Source organism: Jaculus jaculus, chromosome 17, assembly GCF_020740685.1.
Source record: "Jaculus jaculus isolate mJacJac1 chromosome 17, mJacJac1.mat.Y.cur, whole genome shotgun sequence".
Classification (NCBI taxonomy): Eukaryota; Metazoa; Chordata; class Mammalia; order Rodentia; family Dipodidae; genus Jaculus; species Jaculus jaculus.
This window is the reverse complement of record NC_059118.1, coordinates 52,448,684-52,465,562: the sequence shown is the minus strand read 5'-3', so window position 1 is coordinate 52,465,562 and position 16,879 is coordinate 52,448,684. Positions and strand designations below refer to the sequence as shown.

General features: G+C 42.6%; 1 protein-coding gene across 2 annotated transcripts in view; it reads left to right on the top strand.

The window, feature by feature from the left end:
• LOC101601471 (cyclase associated actin cytoskeleton regulatory protein 2) overlaps window positions 1–16,879 on the top strand; it is a 314,827-nt gene that overhangs the window by 201,084 nt on the left and 96,864 nt on the right. For both annotated transcript variants that reach the window (XM_045137016.1, XM_045137017.1), the window contains one exon: window positions 945–1,022. In XM_045137016.1, the coding sequence (XP_044992951.1) occupies window positions 945–1,022 (78 nt within the window). The remainder of the gene's footprint in view (window positions 1–944; window positions 1,023–16,879) is intronic.

The following is a 16,879-nucleotide window of genomic DNA, read 5'->3' as shown; positions in this document are numbered from 1 at the left end:
CCCATTTATTTCTATTATTTCTTGTCCCTCTTTTCAATATGTTCATGTATTCTTCTTGTCTTAAGCACTTGTACATATTTCCAATAGCTAATAACTATATCAATGTCTTTGCTAATTACTTCACTATCTTTGACCTTTTTTATGCTTGTATATGTCTTTTTAAAAAAATTTTATTAGCATTTTCCATGTCCAGACCCATCTTAATGAGGAGTTCCAAAGCCACTGGCTTCATGGGAATGGCTGAAAAGCCAATTCTCTTTCTACTAGCTGGTGGAAAGAGAAAATGAGAGAGACATGTTTTAAAAATTCTGGGCCTCAACATTTTTAAACAGTTTTGTTGAGATAGAATTCATATATCATAATATTCACCTTTCAAAGGAGTATGATTGTCTGGTTTTCAGTATATTCCACAGGTTGTGAAAACATCCCCATGTCTGCTCGCACAATATGTTCCTAACCACTCTTCCCTGGAAACCCCATACCTATTAGCAGCTCACTCCCTGCTCACTCCCACCCTTCCAGAGCCTGACAAGCACGGATCTACTTTCAGTCTCTATAGACTCGCTAGTTCTGGACATTTCTTATATATGAGATCTTATACATGTGTTATTTAGTGATTGGCTTCAGCCACTCAGCATAATGGTTTCAAGATTCACTTACATTGTGGCCTATGACAGTATGTTGTATTTAAGAATAAATAATACATACTGGATGGATATGTCACATTTTAATCCATTCATCAGATCATGGGCATTTGGTTGACTTTGTGTTTTTGCTATGATGAATAATGCTGCTATGATCATTCATTTACAAGCTGTTGTATGAACATATGTTTGCACCTTTCTTGGTTATAATTCATTCCTGGGGTGGTATTGCTGGGTGGCATGGTAAACATTTCTCTATGAACTCAAACACTGACATTCCCGTCTTCCTTTCATTCACAGGCAGAAATGGTCCATGGTGCTTTCCAGGCCCAGCGGGCTTTCCTTCTAATGGCCTCTCAGTACCAACAACCCCAGGAGGTAAGAGCACCCTGTGACAGAAAGGGCTTCCTAGGACACAGACAGGTAGAGACATTAAATGCGAAATTAGGAGAGCCACTTTCTGCATGAGACAACTGAAAATGAGACGTACAACACACGTGTTCTGTCTCTAGCCCAGATCTTTTTTTTTTTTTTTTTTTTTGGATCTTCATAATCTTGGTGGATAAGTTGTAAAGATACATATGCTACTGCAAGGCTTTATAATGTATCTTTTAAAAAATCATTTGTGAGAGTGTGTGCGTATATATGTGTATGGCATGTGTGTATGTATGGGCACAAGTGCCACAGCTACACAGTAGATCAGATGACAACCTTGGCATGTTTGCCCTCTCCTTCTGCTGTCTGTATTTTAGACAGAGTCTCTCTTGTTATTTTTGCCACTATGTGTGCACCGGTCTAGCTGGCCAGTGCTAGACCTGATCCTCCTGCCTCCATCTCCCATTGCTACACTGGGATTCACCACCTTGCATCTGGCTTCAGGTGGGTGCTAGAGAATCAAAGTAGGGCAGGCAGGCTTGCAAACAAGCACCTTTAACCACTGAGCCATCTCCTCAGTCCCTGCTCTAGCTTCTTAATGCCTCAAATGCATACAGTAACAACGGACACCACCACTTTATGCTGTGTTTCCTTCCTTCCTTTTCTTCCTGGCCTCACAGCACTTTTTACCATCAAGGAACTGCTTACTACCTACTCTTAGTTCTGATTGCATACTGTTTTATTCAAGACTGCTTGTATCTTTGATCCTCTATGAGTTCTCTGTATGGAATTGTTGTAAGTAGGTCACAGGCTGAGTGGGAACTCCTCAATGTTCTGTGTTAATCATGACCCAGGAAAGATCATTGAAGTTTCTGATTCATTGTTTTGGGAATGTGGCCTGAGAGTCTACTTTTTAATAATCTTGTAAGTGGTGTCTGAGCTGCTCCCCCTCATTCCCAAAATGCCTCAGTTGGAGAGAGTTTTTATGAACGCATAAAACTGAGGCATACCGCGCCTCACCGCTCTCTGCCACTAGCAGTGTGGGTTCACTATTCGTGGGTTAAGGATATTTAGAGATACTGGAACATCTGATGTTCTAGTAACCTTTAGCCTATCACAACATTTCCAAATAAGGCCCACAATAAATTGTAGCATAAAAAGAATAAAAATTATGAGGGCAAAAATTTTTGGAGCAAATTGATGGCCACAAGGTTCTTTTCCACTTCCAAGGACACCATATAAATCTCCCCTCAACTGTCTAGCCAGGCACCTCGCCACAAGCCCAAGCACTGAACTGGTACCATGAAAATGCCTGTGTTCTTTTTTCCAACCATTCATTACAGCATTTTGTCCACCCTGGTCAGATACTGATGAAATTATTCACTAAGAATGTCTACTACTGGTATACCACAACAGATTTTTAAAAATTGTCTTTTGGACTATTTTGTGCGTGAAGTTTGGTAACAATTATAAAAAGAAAAAATGAATATTCATTATACCATGGCTGCTTACATGTAATAGCTCACTCTGGATTCTAGAATAAATTCCTGAAACTGAAAGAGTTTAGCTGAGTCCTAGGAATCCAAGACTCTGACCTTCAGAGGATGCCTCTTGGCACCTGAGACCCCAGACTCTCTCTGGAGCCGTCCTTTCTCTCCAAAGCCTGGGAGCTTTTAAGTACTGAATGGGTTACTTCACTTGTTGCTGTAACAAAATACCTGACAAGTGCAACTGAAGAGATGGCTTACTTTGGCTTACGTTTTGAGAGGGTGAAGTCCACCGTGGTGGGGGAGGGGCGGGCATGGTGGGTGGAGGCAGCTGGTCACGTGGCATCCACAGTGAAGCAGAGGCAAGGACTGCAGGTGCTCAGGCGCAGTCTTCTGGGGGGGCTGCAGCAGGTCACTCCCAGCTGCCCCCAGGCCACTGCTTCTCAAGCTCGACTCTTAATTCAAATCACCTGGCAACCCTGTTAAAGCGCACAGTCAGGTCCAGGAGGTCTCAGGTGGGGCCCGTGAGCCTGTGACAAGCTCCCAGGTGCTGCTGCTGCTGCTGTCACTACCCTTGGAGCAGCAAGACTCAAGTCCTCGACACTGGAAGTCCCCACAAACACAAAATCCCTTGGGAGTCCAATGTCCAACTCCTGCTCTTGTCTCCCAACATTTCTTTGTGAGGGTGGGTTGTGCTATGCTGTAGTAACAAACATCTCCAAAGTCTTGTGACTCAGATCTGCGGACATGAGTTCTTGCTCCCCCTGCATGGCTACAACAAGTTGGTTTCCTTTATAAAGAATGAGTTATTTAGATAATTACTCATATAGATATTTGCTTAGAGTTATAATAGGGCTCTGAGAGAAAAAGGTGGAAAATGAATTTATATTGGAGTTTTGGACATGGAAAGAGAGTATTTTAAGACGGGACAAGCTTCTGGGGGTGTCTCGGATACTGCCAATGAAAGAACCGAAGCATTAAGTTGAAGATGAGCCAACATTAGTGGGCATTGTGTACCTTCCATACGAGACTGAGCACAGAACCTCGTTCTACCCAGCCGCACTCAGATTTCTCACCTTCAGAACCTCTGAGATAGAACGTGTGTCCAGGGTTACAGGCAAGTGCTCTACCAGCAAGCTAAATTCTTAGCCAAATGAATATGTTTTAAGCCACCAAGTTTGCAGGAATTTATTTTGAAGCAATAGATAACTAATAACTAATACTGCCTACTTTGTTTTCCTTCATTTCAGGCTCTAAAACAATTTCTTTCTTTCTTTTTTTTTTTTTTTTTTTTTTTTTGGTGCTTGAGGTAGGGTCTCACGCTAACCCAGGATGACTTGGAATTTATTATGTAGTCTCAGGCTGACCTCGAACTCACAGCAATCCTCCTACCTCAGTCTCCCCAGTGCTGGAATTAAATACATACACCACCATGCCCGGCCCCTCTAAAACAACTTTTTAAAAAATATCTTAGGGATGGAGAGATGGCTTAGTGGTTAAGCATTTGCCTGTGAAGCCTAAGGACGCTGGTCCAACGCTCGATTCCCCAGGACCCACATTAGCTAGATGTTCAAGGGAACACACGCATCTGGAATTCGTTTGCACTGACTGGAGGCCCTGGCGCACCCATTCTCTCTCTCTCTCTCTCTCTCTCTCTCTCTCTCTCTCTCTCTCTCTCTCTCTTTCTCTCTCTGTCTGTCTGTTACTCTCAAATAAATAAATAAAAATAACAACAAAAATATTTTTAAAAAATATTTTATGTACTTATTTATTAGGAGACAGAGAGAATTAAAAAAGAGGAGAGAGAAAACAGAGCCAGGGCCTCCTGCCACTGCAAACGAATTCCAGATGCATGCACTTGTTTACGCATCTGGCTTTATGTTGGTACTGGGGAAATGAACCAGGGCCATCTGGCTTTCCAAAAAAGTGCCTTTAACTGATGAGCCATCCCCCTAGTCCTGAAACAATTGTTTACATAGACCGCAACATGCTCCCTTTTTCCTCCACTCGTCTGCTCCATCTATCTTGAGAGAAACAGGACAAGGGGTTTATTTAGGGGCCTGATTGACAAGATGACATTCAATTTCAAATTTGCTTTCTCATTTTGGCAGTGTGTAACAGATCTCCCACACTTTCTTAATACAAGAGTTTTCAGTTTTTAAACTTGACCCATATCTGTTGCTATATCATCCAGTTTCACAAAATCAGTCATTCCTACCATGTGCATAGTGTTCTGATATTTTCCCATAGTTCATCCTATTGGCTCTGTTCAGTTGTGTAGGAGTCATCTGACCTACTGAACTGACTTCAGGACAAAGTAACAGACATACTGACCCTTTGGAGTTTGAAACATGCCTCGGTGATATAATACCCATGACAAAAACCTCATTACAAAACATTTGCAGAATATCTCGGGCTTTTCTTGCCTCTCTTCTTATAATTAATAAAATTAAGCTCTAAACAAGTGAATGGCTAGCCCTTACAGAATCATGATCTAGATTTTTAGTGACAATTTATGGATCCTGTGTTCTAGGTGACAGAAGGGATGTTGGTGTAGGAGATTTCGAAGAAGCCCTCGCCCAGCATGCTCAACTCTTAGTTTACTTATATAACAGGTGGTTATGGAAAAATTGTGATTCTTCTCACTTGCAAACATGAAGCATGATATGAAACAATACGAGTGATGGAGCTGCAGGATCATCCATTTGCCATCTGTGTTAATCTGTTTTCTGTTACTATAATAAATATGTGAGGTAGGAACATTTTAGAGAAAATAGATTTTTTTTTTTTTAGCTCACAGTTTTAGAGGCTGAAAATCCAAACAGCAGTTCTCTGTTATGTCACATCATGGCAGAGGTCATCCTGGTGCCAGTGCTTGTAAAGGAAGAGATGATGTGTTCAGGCAGGGTGCCTGAGATGAAGTGAGATTGTGTTTGCTCTTGTGTAATATCCCTCTTGCAAGAACTAGCCAGCATCCCATGACAACTGCCTTAATTGTTTCTGAGGACAACTTCCCCCAGGGACTTACTGATTTCCCAGCAGGTCTCACCTCTTAATGGTTCTACCACTTCTGTCACTACACTGATGACCAGTTCCCAACACATGAACCCTTGAGGGTCACACTCAAACTGTAACAAGACCATCACATCATGCAAAGTCCTTTGCATGAAAGCTTGACCAAGGAGCCACACTGCACAATAATTTCTATGAGCTTTGTGTCAAATAAAACTCAGAAAGTGGTTAATTGAAAAGAGAAAGGTGAAATGGGGGTAGGGTTTGAGACATTTCATACCACGTAGGAGAGATGAGAAACATGGTTTTAATGAGCTCTAACATGAGTGGCCCCAAAATTGTTGCTTGAGCTGACAGTGCAGGCCCAGTGGTCCCAATGTTCTGGAAGGGCCCCATCCCCAAAGGAGACTATTAGGGGAACTCCTGGAGGGTCAGGCCCCACAAGTCCAACCCTGGTCCATTTGTAGGAGTAGATGACAGGTCTTTTTCATTGCCATAACAAAATACCTAAGAAAAGTGACTTAAGGAGGAAAGGATTATTTCATCTTACAGTTTGAAGTTAAAGTCCATCCTGGAGAGGAAGGCAGCAGGAGCAGAAAGCAGGAGGAGGCCGCAGTGCATTCACAGTCAAGAAGCAGGGAGTGCTGAAGGTTCGTTCCCAGCCAGCTCTCTCCATCTTATGCAGCCCAAGAGCTCGCAGGGAATGATGCCACCAGAGTTAGGGTGAGTCCTCCTACCTCAATTAACCTAATCTAGAATCCCTCACACAGGAGCCCAGAGATTGATTTCTGTGGTGATTCTAAATCCTCTCGAGTTGACAATCACGATCAGCCATCGCTGCTGGGCAGGGCGTGGATTGTGGAGCCCACGGCCTTTGCACCATAAGTGCATCTTCCCATGTTTACCTCCATTCTGCACATGTTCATGTTTCCCAGCAATTTTTGTGCTGTTAAGAACTGTCAGTGCAATGGTGTGTGTGCACATTTGATGTGCGTTGCATGGGATTAATGTGCGTGGACGCACAGAGGGGACAAAAGCATCAATATAGTGAAATAACTGACACATTCTACTTATGAAGTGAAGAGAGGTTTATTTTTGGCTCACAGTTCTGGAACTTCTGGTTCAATTTCAGCTGGCCATATAGGTTTGGGCCTCTGATTAGGGCACTAGATAGCAATGGCTGGGAGTGTGTGTTGGTGCAAACCGCCCACTTAAAGATGAAACTAGGGGCAGAGAGAATGAGGACATAGGTAGGGCCCAACAGTCGCTCTCAAGGACACCCCCCCAGTAAGTTGAGGACACACATTCTACCTCTGAAAAGTCTACAGCACCTTCCAATATTGCCACCCTGGAGACCAAGGCCGTCCCGTGGATTGTGGGGGGTACACCACCTATGTTCTAATCAAAGCACACCCTGTAGACTTGATCCTATCAATAGAGTTCTCACTGGTGTAGCTCCTGGTTAGTTGTAGGTGGGTAAATAACTTCAACCCATGCTCGTGCAAACAACCCTAGTTGAACTCAGTGGGTCACCAAAGAAAGACACCAAAGTAAAAAGAGAGTTGCTTGGGAAGACGGGGCTCTGTGGGAAGTGAGAGGGCTGAGAGGAGGCACCGGGCTATCTATGATTAAAATACACTACATACAATGCGTATTAAATTGTCCAAAAATAAAACATCTGGAAATGAGGATGGAGGAATGGAGGTGTTTGCCTGAAAATCCAAAGGCCCCAGGTTCAATTCTCCAGGTCCCACATAAGCCAGATGCACAAGGAAGTGCATGTATCTGGAATTTGTTTGCAGTGGCTGGAGGTCTTGGCGCACCCATTCTTTCCCTCTCTCTGTGTCTCCCTCTCTCCTTCTCTGTCTCTCTCAAATAAATAAATAAAATGCCAAAAAAAAAAATTTAATGTGTTGAAATGAAAAATCCTCTTCCAGAGAGTATAGAAAGGAGAGGGAGAGTGGAGAGAGAGAGATCTTCTCCTTGTCTTTATTTGGACTGGGACTTGTGCCATGCTGGAGATGGAACAGGGGCTTCACATGCTAGGCAGCACATGCTCTACCACTGAGCTGCGCATCATCACTTGGACCTGAGCTTTAAGAGGAAATACTGCCTTCCTGTGCGTAAATAAGTAGGGCAGGACTTTAGAATGGGCTCCTTCCTTCTGTTGTGTACTCATCCCTAGAAGTGAATAAGGGCATGAGTTTCGGAGCCTCCTGCTGGCCTTTCCTACATGTCTGAGTATGTACATCCTCAGTTCAGCACTCACTCCAGGAGGATTTTCTGAGGCTTGAAGCAGTAATCAAATATATTGTGACAAATTGTCAATTTTAAAGTAAGTAAGAGAGCCTAGTGGCAATAGGACTTCAGCTAATTATTTGTGAAAGATCCATCCCACCAAGGAGTTTAAGTATGTTTAGGGGTTTAATAAATTTAACTATAATTTTTTGAATTTTTTTTATAAGAGAGAGAGAATTGGTACTGGGGAATCAAACTTGGGTTCCTAGGCTTCACCGGCAGGTGCCTTCACCACTAAGCCATCTCTTCAGCCCTTAACTATAAATTTGATAAATGGCAAATGTTTGCAGAGACAGATATATTTACTCTGATTGAAACATTATACCATATATGTATGTGTTGAAACATAATGATAGAGCTAGAGAGATGGCTTAGTGATTCAGGTTATTGGCTGCAAAGCCTAATGTCCAGGGTTCAATTCCCCAGTGCCCATGTAAGCCAAATGCACAAAGTGGCATATGCATCTGGAGGTTGTTTGCAGTGCCTAGAAGTCCTGGCATGCCCATGTGTTTTTTTTCCTCTCTCTCCTTGCAAATAAATAAAAATTAATATTTTTAAAGTTCTTTAAAATGGCTGAAATATCATGAAATTCTACAAATATGTTCAACTTTTATGCCCATATCTATCAACTAAAGGAATAATTTGTTTTTTGTTTTATTTCTTTGTGATAAAGATTCATACAGCCTAGGCTGACCTCAGACTTGCTGTGAGCCAGAGTTGACCTTGAACTCCTAATTCTTTTGCCTCAACTTCCCAAGTTCTGGGATTACAGGCATGTACCGCCACATCTAGCTCAAAAATCTTTAAAAAAAAAAAAAAAGTATATCCATTTGTAAGGATGCTCAAGAGCAGATACTCTGGGCTTGGACCCATCCTGCTTTGAACCCCAAGCCTTGCACACAGTAGCTCAATTAGTCTCGATGCAAGAACAACAGATTAGTCTGTGTCTTTGGCTTTGAGAATCTTCTGTCTTTCTCTGAGTGGCTATTGGAAATTTAACCTGGCAAAGTCCACAGTACATCTCCACTGAACCAAACCAACTTGTTATATAGCCCACCTGGTGTAAGGCAATTGAAGTTTGTAGACCCATGTTTTCTTATATTTGAAATAGGAATAATAATCCCTACCTTATAGATTGCTAGTATTATATGAGAAAAGGCACAAAATTGTCAGGTGATTGAGGAAGAGTTCAATGCTAACATAGTACAAGTTTTAGCAAGAAGTCCCCAAATCTCAAAGAAGACCTTTCTTCCTCCTCACAGATCTGCTCTGGATTTCTTGGAGGTCCATCCAGTAATTATTTAGGAAATGGTTTTTTCCACCTGTTCTAGATCCTCAACAATTGACTTGAAAAAGAGAATCCAAGTTTATTTCTAAGAAACTTTTAATGGGCCAGGCCTGGAAGTGACGTATAGAACCTTAAGTTAGTCTCATGACTGCTTCTAGTTGTAAGGTAGGCTGTAAAATTTAATGCACTTGTATACCTGGAAGGAAGAATCCACAAACTTGGCCAGCATCTAACCTATCTGCCAGCGTGGGTCACTTGCTGTGGCTGCCATAGGTCTCATCTAGCACACATGTGTTACCTATCCAAACTCACACAGCTATTACAGCCCTCCCAGGTTAATACACACTTTCCCTAGCCATCCAGAGAAAGACAAGAAACACCTTTGTATGAGTTATTTTTCTCAATGCTATGACAAAATACCTGGAAAAGGCAAACTTATGGAGGAAAGGGCTTGTTTTGGCTCACAGCTTGAGGACACAGTCCATCGTGGCCGGGAAGACACGGTAGCGGGGACATGAGGGAGCTGGCCCCATGGTGTCCACAGTCAAGAAGCAGAGAGATGACTGCTGGTGCTCAGCTCTGTACACCCTCAGTATTCAGTGAGTCGGGGCCCTTAGCCCATGCAGTGAAGCCACCCACATTCTGGGTGGGTCTCCCCTCTTCAGTTAAACACTTCTGGAAATATCTCATAGGTATACCCAGAAGTGAGCCTTTAGGTAATTACAGATCCAGTCAAATTGAAAATGAGAATTAAAACCATCATAACTTTCAAATATAGCAATGGTCTTATTTATTATGCATTGCATTTATGTATAGACAGAGTTATATCTATACAGATATATCTTATAACATTGTTTTTCAGTTAAAATGAGTTGATCCTTTTGTCAATATAATGTTTTACCATTACTATAAGATGTAAACTTATTGTCCGATGTTTTATAATGCCAAAGACCTCATGTAACTTTGATCTCAGAGAATGCTTGGTAAATTACTTTGTGTTAGTGGCAGGTCTGGAAATTGTAAAGGAAAAGAAAATGAATGAACAAAGCCAAACTCCAAAGTGTTTCTTAAGTCCATGCCCAGAAAATGTCACAGCATTACTCACTCAGAGTTTCCTAAGTCTTCTTGAGAGATTTAGCCATGATTAGTGTTGCTAAGGTCTGTTGTCAGGGGCCCTGTGACAGAGAACATAATGTAATCAAGTAACTTGGGTCCTAATGCAAAATGAAATGCTTACTTTGAAAAAATTGCTATCAAATTGGGTTTTTTTCTTAAGGCAAAAGCATTAAGAAAATTATCTATTAAGTAACTATTGTTAATTATGTGTATACAGCAAATATTTTAATGGATTTTAAATATAAAATTAAGATTTTTAATGGACTTTTAAATTTACAATCTCTACATTTACCTTGAAAACAGAAAAAAATAATAAGAGAAAACTCAATTCATTATCAGTTGTGGTTTCATTTAGGAGTGTAGTGGTTTTTCCAGTGGTCTGGGAATAGTACCCAGAATCTAACCAGTGGTTCCTTTTCTAAATTGACACGGCATTCTCATTTCATCAGTATGTGGATATTCTGCTCTTACCGGGATTGATAAATGAATTGGCTTTCTTCACAATCAATTCAAAAGCACCCAAAGGCAATACTATATGCTTTCAGTGTTTGGAGAAGCATGCTGGTTTTAGACTCAATGAAATATTTGATTTGTAACCTATAGTCAGCATAATTAGAGGGTTGCAGTTTGTTTTGTTTTCATTGGGTTTGGTTTTTTGGTTGGCCTGGTATTCAGTATGTAGCTCACACGGGCTTCAAACTCACGGCAGCCTTCCTACCCCAGCCTCCCAAGGGCGGGTATTACAGGCATGCACCACCACATCTGTCTTAATCAGCAGCTTTCTAGGGAGCATTTCACATTGTAGATGAGAGGTGAAGAAAAAGGAAATCTCTACTTTTCCTATGAGCTTTTCCATATCCTGGCTAGCGTGTGAAGGCTGCTGTCTCTGTTGAATATAGACGCTGGTTAACTCAGAATCAAACACTCTGTAAGGAAAGAGGAGGCCTCCGCTGTGTGATATTATCAGGGTCTGCTGGAGTTGACAGCCTGAAGCTACCCAGGCAGGGCTGAATCCCAACAGGAAAGCTAATCACCCGTTTATCAGGATGCAGAGAGAAGGGTCATCAGAAAGGAGGGTAATGCCGTCATTCTTCTGCCCAGACTGTTTGCTTTAGCAGCATAAAGCGGCAATGAGCCTGTGAGCTGTGACTGGGATGGCAGCTTTGCAGATATTTAGAAATTCAGGACTGTGGAGGCAGAAAGGATTTACTAAGATCCTGCCCTGCTCTACTCTCACTCATGGTGGCTTTTTTTTTTTTCTTTGAAAAATCTGATAAAGCGCATTAGCTCATCTCTCTTTGTGTAAGACCTGAATTAGATAACAAATGGCTGCCCAGAGGAAGTGGGGTGGTGATCACACACTGGGGATTTGGGAGATAATCTGGGGGTAAAGGTTAATAAAGAAAGATAATATCCTTTGTTTTGTCAACTATCTCATACTAAGTTTGTTAAAATTCCACACTGCCTCGATGATGAATGCTTCATGCAGGGTAAAACTGTATTTATTTGACTAGGACATTTTTCATCCTCTGTTTAGTTCCACACTTTGTATTTTTAATAAAATAATTATCAACTATTTATCATCCTCCTCTGTGAGGCAAAACAGTTGCTTCCTAGCCAGCATGAATCCGATCTAACAAGTTGGAAGAGTAACACGTTTTCTCTTACCTGAACCAAAAACAAGTTTAAAAAGAAGTCACTGACTTATGAAACAAATCTTAGGTGCTGCGGATCAGCCTGCGGAGTCTTTGGTTCAGAGTAGCTACTTATTAATTGTTTGAGCCACCCTAATTTCAGTCATCTCGGTAGGGCAGAGCTTCTGTCTTCTGTGCCGAGCTGTACATGTGAGCCTTGCCAGCGAGGGGACGGCACTTGAGCTGGCATTCCAGTGTGGATCTACTGTCGTGAATTAGCTGGAAGGGCACAGCCCGTTACTTTTTATGGTCATGTTCTATATTTGTGGGGCTGGAGGGCGGACCACGTGACAAAACCACCCTTTGATATCAGTGTCTGTGTGCACCACCAAGGAAGACATCCACCAAAGTGTCCCAGCACAGTCGTTTTTATTTGTACCTTTAGCTCTTTGTTGAAAATGCAGACACTTCCCTAAGTACTGAAATTACAATAATCCAGAAGAAATATCTTAAGAAAGAAACAAGCTATACATCCAGCTAATTGAAATGCACGATGCCTTCCAGAGATTTTTCACACATACATTTTGAACATGAGCAAGTCAGCATTGCCAAAAGAATAAAAACCAAAATTCACTTTCTAATTCTTTTAGCTTCTCTCCTAACTTAGATATGAAAGAATGTTGATGTCCATTTCCTTGGAAGGCAAAAGAGTCTCCAACCAGACAGGAAAGAGAAGGAAGAAAACTACAAATATTTCCCCCTCTATTCCCCATGTCTCTTCGCTGGTATAGTTTAACATTTAGCCCTCTAGCCGCAAACACTAGAGAGCACGCCTCTTCTTGACAACTATTCCTTTTCATAAACTAAACAGGAGAAATGGTTGTGGGTTAGCTGCTGTGGGAACTTGTCTTTCCATATCTGGAGTCGTTGAGGAGAGACATTGCCTGTGGATAACTGCTTTAGACCTCCATAATCCCTGTTCACACTCCAACCCTCTTTACTTCCCTCAGCCCCGTTGATTTATTTTTCAGGGTTTGTGTTTTTAACCAGCAGCTATTGGACGCTTGTGTAATGGCAGCCAGAGCACTTAGCATTTCTACTCTGATTATTATTTAATTTGTCTGTGATTATTCTCTGTGGAAATAGGCTCCAGGGGACGTGATTTGTCGTGGTGCATAGATCTCCCTGTGCTTTGCGCTTAACCTTAGACATGACCGTCACCATGCTATAAATCAATTCTCCCCTCTCCTATCCTCACTCTCCCATAGCAAGTTAATATGCATTAACAACCTTCTGATGACTCCTTATGGCCTTGAACTCCCTCAGCAGCCAGGCAGTACTTTCCACAATCCACAGGTAACTTGTTCGTGGGTCATTTTGGAATCCTCCCACTGTTGGCTGTGTCATGCATTTTTTTTTTATCTCCTCCACAAGACTCAGGAACTTCAAGGATCTTTCAAGCAATTGCCTTTAAGCACTGAGCCACCTTCCTAGGTTCAAGGATCTTTCAAGTTGCTGTGTCTTCATTACGCCACATTGTGGTCTTAACAGTATTTTATTTGGTACAAAGTCTAATTTCTTGGTGTGTATAGTGTGTGTCTGTGGAGTGCTGAGGGAGGTGGTATACATGTCTGTACACATGAGCGCACCCTCTCATTCATACCACACATGGGCAGAGGCCGGAAGATGACATGAGGTGTCTTCCTCTATCACTCTCCCACCTTATTTCCTAGAGACAGAGTTTCTCACTGAGCCTAGAGTGTACCACTTTTCAATTAGACTACCTGACGGGGGGCCCGGGGGTCCTCCTTTCTCTATCCCGTCAGCCCTGGGGTTACAGACATGCACAGGTATGCCTGCCTTTGTACGTCAGTGCTGGGGGTTGGACTCGGATCCTCGCTCTTACCACTTAGGCCTCTTTGCAGCCCCCACCCAGTCTGACAAGGCCAGCTCAGGCTCCCAGTCACTTCTGATTGGTCTGAAGGATCGAAGCTGGGTTTATGAACTGTAGAGGCCCAGGGAGGGGAACAGAGTGAAGTGAAATGCTTATTTAGTATCAGGTGTATTTTACCAAATAACAATAGTTATTTGGAGGTATATTTGATAAGGACTAGAATATCAACTAGAAGCACAACTGGGAAAATGTAAGCCCTGAAATGATCATGTAGTTTTATCCTTAAGAAAATACTCCTTGTGGGAATTTGGAAAAGGGAGAATTTGGAGAGTGAGAACAAATCTTGGTAAGTAAGGCGTTTCATTTCAAAGATGTCATTTTTCTTATGTCCCCTTTTACAAGACGAGTGCCTTCGAGGGTGCTGTGGGGTGATTCATCTCTGGATGTGGTGAGCTGACGATGAGAAATGATCACAAGCAGATCTGGGTGACAGATGTAGCTCACGCATTGGGTGATTATGGAATATAGGTTCTGGGAAGAGAGTGCTGATTAAATTCACAGGAGCTGTGGAGATCCAGCTGGCCTGATATTTAAATGCTGCTGAAAAAAAAAATGTGTCAATTAAAGAGATTCTTCCCTGTGCAGAGTTTTCACGTAAATTGTGAAAAATGGTGCTTTCTTGAGGTGGTGAAATTGGTGTGAGAATTGTAGTATATTGTATGTTTGGATAGATATTGTCAATAAAAAGTTGTTTTAGAAAAAGAAATTGGTGTGAGAATATCCACTGTCCATCTTCTGAAGCTGGTAATTATGTGGTTTGTACTCTAGGAATGGCAGTGGAGAACGGGGAGAGGGGTTCCCCAGTGCAGTGCAGATGGGCTCTCCGTGTGGACTAATGGCCAGCCCATCACACAAATTGGATGTAAGCGACTAGAACGGCAGGGGTCCCACCACTCTCTGTGGCTGGGTCTCCTGGCATTGAATGTGTGCACGCTTCTTCCCGGAAGGACATAAGTGGGATTATGTTTTACCACAGGGGGAGGCTATAATTTGAAACTTCATATTTTACCAGCTTGACAGGACACAAAGTACAGGCCAGGCCAACTGCTATTGTAAATGCTAAGATCCAAGTGGAACCTTTATAATGACCTAAAATGAAGAAATATGACTCCAACTCCTGGAAATGGTTATAAATAAACTATTGGGTTAATTATTAGGAGTCCCTGGTAGATGGTAGCTACATCTGTAGTTCATTGAAAGTCTATATCAGGGCAAGGGAATGGTTCAGTGAATAAAGTGCTTGCCAAGAAAACATGATGACCTGACTTCAGATCCCCAGAACCCATGTAAAATGCCATGTGTGGTGGAGCATACCTATAATTTCAGTGCTAGGAGGTAGAGACAGGAGGATCCCTGGGTCTTACTGACTAGCTAGTGTAACCAAATAGGTGAGCTCCAGGCTCAGTAAAAGACCCTGCCTCAAAAATAAATAAATGAATAAAGGGGCTGGAAAGATTGCACACTGGTTAACGCACTTGCCTTCAAAGCCTAACGCCCCAGGCTTGATTTCCCAGTACCCACCTAAAGCCAGATACACAAAGAAACACATGCATCTGAGCTTGTTTGCGGTGGCTACAGGCCATGACACACCCATTTTCTCTGTCTCTCTTCTATCTCTCTTTGCTTGCACATAAACAATAAAGAAAAATATTTGGGGCTGGAAAGATGGTTCAGTGGTTAAGGCACTTGCCTGCAAAGCCTAACAACTGAGGTCTGATTCCCCAGAACCCATATAAAGCCAGATGCACAAAGCAGTACATTCATCTGGAATTCGTTTGCAGTGGCTGGAGGCCCTGTGCACCCATTCTCTGTCTCTTCTCTCTCCCCCTCTCTCTCTCTTTTTCTCTCTCTCTCCTTTCAAATAAATAAATAAAAATATTTTTAAATATTTAAAAAATAAGGTGGAGAGTGATTGAAGATGCCCAGTGCCATCCTCTGATCTCTACATGCGTACCCACCTATACACACATGTATGCCTGCACACGTATGAACACATGCATACATGCACACATATGTCACACAGAGACTCTGTAGCACATGTAACATGGGACTTACAACCTGCTCATTTCCAGACAATTCTGGGGCCCTACAAATTGTCGCAGACCCTTTGCAAGGGTCAACCTCTACTGGACAGGGTTTAGAATCATCATCTAAATAAATCTGTGAGGGATTTTCTATATTAGGTTAATTGAGGTGGGAGTGTCCACCCTAGCTGTGGGTGGCATCATTCCATGAGCTGATGTCCCCGACTGAGGAAAACGAAAAGGGCTAGCTGAGCAGTAGGAACGCTCTCTACTCTCCCTCACTTTGGACCAAATGTGGCCGACCCCAGCATGCCTTCCCTGACATACACAATGGGCTGGAACCTGGGTGTAAGCCAAAATAAACCCTTCCTTCCTGAAATTGCTTCTGGTCAGAAATTTCGTCCCAGCAACAAAAACCCTTCATAAATCAATGCTGGTTTCCTTTGACCAACGATGACATCGCATGGCTCTTCCAGGCCTCACTCTCCTGCCCCTGTCCTCCTGCTTCCACCTGCGTGTACTCACCATCGCCGGCTCCCTGGGGGCATTCTTGCCTTTACTTCTTTCTGCTCGCAGCCAAGCCCGTGAACTCCAGCAGTGCTCTCGGTAAGGGCCAATCAGGACAGTGATTGGGACCCCCTCCCCCACTGATGCTGCCCTTGGAGCAACAGAAGAACATGCTGCAGTAAAAACTGAAAAAATAGAATGAGGGCTGGAGAGATGGCTTAGCCTTGTGTTTTGTTTCATTTCTGCTTTTAATTTTGAGATGGGGTCTTGCAATATTACCCAGTCTGGTCTCCAACTCCTGGACTCAAATAACCCTCCTGCCTCGGCCTCTGTTACAGCTGAACACCACTGAGCCTATTTCTTGTTGTTTCTTTTTCTCTCTGGAGGGCTTTTCTCTGGCCTACACAGAAATGTTGAAGATGTGCTTGACACTGGATCATCCTTTTCTAAATTAGCAGTCACAGAACCTCAACATCCTATTTTGTTCCAGGAATGGTTCTTAGGCCTCAGGACTTCCCAGTCAATTGTCTGTGCTCTTCC